Source organism: Tupaia chinensis, unplaced genomic scaffold (assembly GCF_000334495.1).
Source record: "Tupaia chinensis unplaced genomic scaffold, TupChi_1.0 Scaffold144899_1, whole genome shotgun sequence".
Taxonomy (NCBI): Eukaryota; Metazoa; Chordata; class Mammalia; order Scandentia; family Tupaiidae; genus Tupaia; species Tupaia belangeri.
In genome coordinates, this window is record NW_006204759.1 from 2847079 (window position 1) to 2853300 (window position 6222).

At 50.0% G+C, this 6222-nt stretch overlaps 1 protein-coding gene across 1 annotated transcript in view; it reads right to left on the reverse strand.

The window, feature by feature from the left end:
• The window catches only part of CCDC92B (coiled-coil domain containing 92B), a 31336-nt gene that overhangs the window by 3262 nt on the left and 21852 nt on the right, over positions 1–6222 (reverse strand). The window contains exons 3-4 of the mRNA XM_027767879.1: positions 4506–4553; positions 1–167 (exon numbers count right to left, since the gene is read on the reverse strand). Of these exons, the coding sequence (XP_027623680.1) occupies positions 1–167; positions 4506–4553 (215 nt within the window). The remainder of the gene's footprint in view (positions 168–4505; positions 4554–6222) is intronic.

Consider the following 6222-nt stretch of genomic DNA (forward strand, 5'->3'; position numbering starts at 1 on the left):
CTCCTCCAGGAAGCGGCGCTCCTCGGCGCGCAGGCTGCAGCGCAGGGCGGACACGAGCGCCTCGCGCTGCGCCACCTCCTGCCGCAGCTCCGCGTTGGCCGCGGTCCGCGCCGCCAGCTGCGACTCCAGCGCGCGGCACTTGCTCTCTAGCTCCCGGGATGCCGCCTCTGGAACCGGAAGACAGAGGCAAGAGATGACGGATCCAGCCTGGTTTAGAACACGGCGTGAGTGCACAGCGCAGCGGCTTCTGCAACCATGCCCCGCTCCTCTCCACCTCCCCAACTATGCCCCCTCATTCCCCGCGCAGGCTGCAGCTGCCTTCCTTCCTCATTCCCAGGACCCTTACACCTGTCGTCTCCTCTGCTTGACCTCTTATTCTTCAGGTTTCAGTTTACAGACAAACCCCTTCCTGCCACAAATCTCACAGATAATCTGTTGACCTGACTCTGTGCACTGTGTCAGGCACTGGGTATCCCCTGTGGGGGAATTGTAGATGATAAAACACTTCAAGATGTGTAAGCAGAGTGTGAGAGGACAGTAAGTAATCATAAATAAATGTGAAGTTGCAACTGACATGTGCTGAAATACGTAACTCAGCGCAGGAGGGTAACTGCGTAACTGCAGCAGGAGGGTGTGCCCCAGTCTGTGAAGGCTTCCACGGTAAGATAAGCTTGGCAGGATCTGAGGGACCAACAGGACTAAAGTAGTAATGAGGGGAAAAAGAACGCCGCAGACACAGGGAACAGCTTGTGCATGCCTTGAGGCGGGAAGACATGGCAAGAGCAGGGGACTGAAAGAGTTGGCAGTGTTCACAGGAAGGAGGGGACAATGTCCCTGTCTCCTTCACAGAACATGGACCACATTTTGTGATGTTTCCTTTACTCCTATATTGTTTATCTTTGCCATTGCTGTTAGTTTTAACTCTGGAGAGGCATTGGAACCACCCAGAAACCGTTAAGAAACATTGTTTCTTGGGCCCTACCAAGACCAATAGAATCAGAACCTGTGGGGTTGGAATGGGAGTTGATAACTGAAATCTTTCTAGGTGATTCTGAAGTGCTGCCAGAGTTGAGGCCTCTGCTTCCTGGATCAGAAGTGCCATTTCAGCAAAAAATGGGACTTGGCACACGTGAGTGAGTGCAGGAACACAGAGAGCCGAAAAGAGGCAAAGGTGACCCTGGAAGGGACGTGGACATCACCAAGAGATAGGAGCACAAAGAAAGCCCATTGAGAGGCAAGATTAAAAAAAAAAATACAGGACACTGGGGCAGTGGCTGGGGCCCAGGTGACCCTAAAAGTCTTTTTGGAGGAAGTACAGTACATGAGATGAAAGCTGCTGCTGTCACAGAATTGTCCTACTCTGGTGTCTGGGATATGGGCCCTTTCCTCCAAGCACCTAGGCACTAAGGTGCCTATGGCTGCCACCTAAAGAAGTGGGCAGAATTTGTTCAAGTCCTTAACTGTTTAGATGTCCCCAAGTAATTTATAGAGGTCCTAACATCTTAGCTTAAGCTTCCCACCTTCCCTGTACCCAGCTCTTGGTCATGTAACCCTTGATCTATAATCAGTATTGCAGGGAGTTTGTTCTGAAGAACTCTCCTGGCAGAAATGGCAGAGGGTGTTGGAGAAGTCCAACCCGGTAGGGCCCAGGATCTGTCTTGAGCATTTTGACCTATACCTCTTAGATCGGGCAGCACGTTGGCAAGGCCGCTGCTGTGTTACCCCCCTCCCCCGACCTAGGAATAACACTTAGGTCAAATTAGCGTGTCAGCAAGGCTGCTTGCTATTTGCTCCAGAAAACTGGTAGCCTTGCTGGGAAGCGAGTCAACCCACCCCCGCCGAGGCTGTACCCCGGCAGGGTGTGGTGGTTAAAGCGCTGGACTCCCACATGGCAAACCATGGTTTGAGTCTTGGACCTGGTGGTTTGCTTGCTCACATTCCCCCCCCTCTATTTCTAGTCAAGTTAAAAAAATAATAATAATAATAAATACATTTAATAATAAAAAGAACCCTCTTGGCAAGAAAAACCTTTATTAGAATTATTTTATTTAACTTTATTTATTTTAATTTGACCAGAGAGGCAGAGAGAGAGAGAGAGAGAGAGAGAGAGAATGAGAAAGCAAGCCACCAGATCTGGGACTTAAACCATGGTCAGCCATGTGGGAGTCCAGTGCCCTTAACCACCACACCACTTGCTGACCCCGAAAAACTTTTTTTTTTTAAGAGGTTTTTGCTTTAGGGTGTGTGCGCTTGCTGGAGAGAGAGAAAGACAGAGACAGTGAGAGGGAAGTAAGAAATTACCTCCCCCCACAAAGGGGATGGCCATGCCGCAATCCCTTTTTCAGTTTCTTCCTGGGGTCTTGGATATGCATGCATACACATTTGGCATGATTTTCAAGCCATGGGTCCAAGACTCAAACCACAGTCGGCTGTAACCATTATGCCATCTGTTGGCCTCAAAACTATTCATTCTTTTATTTATTTATTGGAGAGGTTTTTGCTATAGGGCGCGTGCGCTTGCCAGAAAGACAGAGAGAGACAGAGAGACAGAAAACAAGAAATCACCCCCCAGAGGGGATGGCCACACGGCGATCCCTTCTCCATTTTCCTCTCGGGATCTTGGGCACGCACACACATGCGCATGACATGAGTTTAAGCCACCGGGTCTGGGACTACAAACTGCGGTCTGCTACATGGGAGTTCAGCGACATAGCCATTACGCTAACTGCTGGTCCCCAAACTATTCATTCTTAATTAAGTGGTTACTGAGTCCCTCTCTATGTCATGTGATGTGCCTTATTTTCTGGAGCCAATGGATAACACCTGGTCCTAATTCTTAGCGATCCTATTATCTGGTGATTAAGATCTTATGCAATTCTCATGGGGCCAGCAGTTAGTGTAATGGCTATGTCCCTGGACTCCCATGTAACCGACCGTGGTTCGCCTCCCGGACCCAGTGGCTTAAAACTCACACCGGGCGCGTGTGTGTGCGTGCCCAAAATCCTGAGAGGAGAATGGAGGAGAAGGGATTGTGGCATGGCCATCCCCCCTGGGGGGTGATTTCTCACTTTCTGTCTCTGTTTCTCTCTGTCTGTCTGGCGAGTGCATGCGCCCTATAGCAAAAAAAACTCTCAAAAAAAAAAAAAAAGATCTTATGCAATTCTCTCTCAGAAACATTTTTTTTTAAATTGTAAGACACATGAGATTTACAATCTTAACCATTTTAAGTGTATAGTCCAATAGTGTTAAGTATATTCATGATGGTGTGCAACAGACCTCTAGAAATTTTTTGCAAAATTATAAGTCTCTTCCCTTTGGAATGCCATCTCCCTATCTCCACCATTTTATGAAAGTAATACTCTGAAACAAATTTTTATTTTTTGCACATTTTTTTGAGAGTTTTTCGCTATAGGGCACATGCACTCGCCAGAAAGACAGAGAGAGACTGAAAGTGAGAAATCACCCCCCAGGAGGGATGGCCATGCTGCAATCCCTCCTCCTCCATTCTCCTCTCGGGATCTTGGGCACGTACATACACGCGCCTGGTGTGAGTCTACACCACTGGGTCCAGGACTTGAACCATGGTCGACTACATGGTAGTCCAGCAACATAGCCCTTACACCAACTGCTGGTCCCTGAAACAAATATTTTAATAGAATTGCTAAAATGGCAAGAAGTCACGCTTTGTAAAAGGAAGTGTTTGTTAATGTGCATTTCTCTTTTCTCCTCATTTAGACTAAGTTCCTTAAAGTCAAGGACCACCCCTTAGGACCAGCAGATGGTGTAATGCTTATGTTGCCGGACTCCCATGTAGTTAACCTGTGATTCGAGTTCTGGACCCAGCGGCTTAAAACTCACACCAGGCACATGGTGTGTGTGTGCCCAGGGTCTCAAGAGGAGAATGGAGGAGAAGGGATTGCGGTGTGTGGCCACCCTCCCTGGGTGGTGATTTCTCACTTTTTGTCTCTCTGGCAAGTGCACACACCCTATAGCAACAATCTCTCCAAAAAAAATAGATACATAGAACACACCCATAAAAAAAAATTCCCCTCTCCAAAAAAAAAAAAAAAAAAAAAAAAGGAAAAGAAAAAAGCCAAGGACCTCTATTCCATTGTGTTACATCACGACACTCAGCATCTTGAGGGGGGAGAACACTGACCATGTGATCACTTGTACAAGGATGGAAAGAGACTGCAGAAGTCCAGAAAGGAATTCAGTGGGCCCAGTGGAAGTAAAACCACATGGCCGGCTCCTTCCTGCGTTCCTTTTTCTGCTTTGGACAAAGACACGTTAGAGAGGACTATGTGTGGGCGTGCAGGTTGTTCCCCCCACAGGCCACCTAACAGAACAAGTATGTGTGGCTGACACTCTACACTGCTCACCAAGCCAAGGAGTGGCTGTCTCCAAGTCTAGTCTGGGGACAGGGAAGGCAGGGTCCTTCTAAGGGTTGGGGGAAACTGGACCTGTGGGCCCCATGTACTTCCCCACCAGCACCCTTCTCTTACCTTGCTGGTGAGATTGGGCCTCTCTCATCTCCAGGTCATGGGTCAGTTCTGGTCAGGAGAGAAAAGACAAGACAGTTCCATGTGTGAGTATATGTGTGTGTGTGTGTATGAGAGTAAGCAAGAGAGACAGCTACGAGGGAATTGCGGCTCAGAAGCAGCAATAAAGATCCTTAGAAACCATCTAAACCACCCCCTATAGATGCTATTTTACAGCAGCCCAGCAAAGAGAAGAAATGAGATGCGCCCATAACATAGCCTGAACCTGGTTGGCTTGACTCTAAGCTCAGACGTCGGTGTAGTGCAGAGATCAAACCAGCTCTGTGCCTGCTTTGGGGGTTAGTTCAACCCTTGGTGAACTCAGAGGCCTGGGAGAGTGTTTGCCCCTTCCTAAGGGTGATATGTCAACCAATCAGAGCAGTTCTGGAAGATCCGAGCCGCACAGAGATTTGACCCTTTCGTGTCAAGAGCTGCTTGGGGGTTCTGGGGATGTGCTTAAGGCAGTGGCTGTTTGTCAGCCTGAACACACACAGTTCCCTGTGTAACAGCCAGTTCTGCGTGCCTATGCCAGGATCTGAACACCAGCACTGCCCTCCCTAGACCAGGTCTGCCATATTCCACTTGGCAGCGAGAGGGGCTTTGGGAGGACAGCGCCACCTAGTGATGGAAACCTGCACTGGAGGGCTTGTTGCTAAGGGGGCGGGGCAGCCAAGAAGGCTCCCTGCTCCGGAGGGTGTTGTGACCCGGCCACCAGCCCTTTGCCTGCCTGAGTGCCCTAAATGCCCCATTTCCCAGCCCAGCTGAGTCTGATTGTTTTTCCAGTCCCATCTTCACTTCCACATCTCTACCAGGGCTGAAGAACCAGGGAAAGGGCACAAGGAAGCTGCCTGTGATAGGGGAGACCTACTCAGGAGCTCCTGCGTGTACCCGCAGAAACGCAGTCCAGTGCCTGAAGGGAGAAGCACCTGGAGGAGGGGTAGGTGCACATCGCTGGGACCACGGCCCTGCAGCTACAGAAACTAGCCTGTGACTTCTCTGCCCTCCCCTCCTTGCTGGGCTCTTCTGGAGACCAGGGGCTTTGCTAGAGGTGCCTTCCCTGGGGAGGCCAAGTGCTGCTAGGAGACATAGTGCAGGGTGCCTGGGCCTTCTGCTGTGACCGGAGCCTGAACCTCTTCCCTGGGGCCCTACTGAGGACTCTGATGCCTCCATCTACCAGGGCTTCCTGGGACCAACTTGGCCCCTCCTCCAAAGCCTTGCAGTATAACCCATGGGACCCTGGACTAGGTTCAGGGTCAGCCCAAGAGACCTTGGCTCTGCCACTACGTCCCTGAGGGCCGGTTTCCCTGCAGCTTTTAACCTTGGAACTTGGCTTTCCAGAATCCCAGCTGCATGCCGACCTGGCCCACCTTCTGGCCAGGGCCCTGGCAGTTTAGATAAGCATGCTGTGAGGTCTGATAAACTGTGTGACCCTGCACTAGTATTGGTGATTATTGTTGTAATTGAGATCTTTGCTATAGGGCACTTGTGCTCCTGTGCTGTCAGAGAGCCAGAGAGAGACAGAAAGTGAGAAATCTCCACCCCTTAAAAAAAAGAAAGTGAGAAATCCCCCCCAAGAGGATGGCCACACTGCAATCCCTCCTCCTTCATTCTCCTCTTGGGATTTTGGGCACACATGCACATGTGCCCGGTGTGAGTTTTAAGCTGCCAGATCTGGGACTCA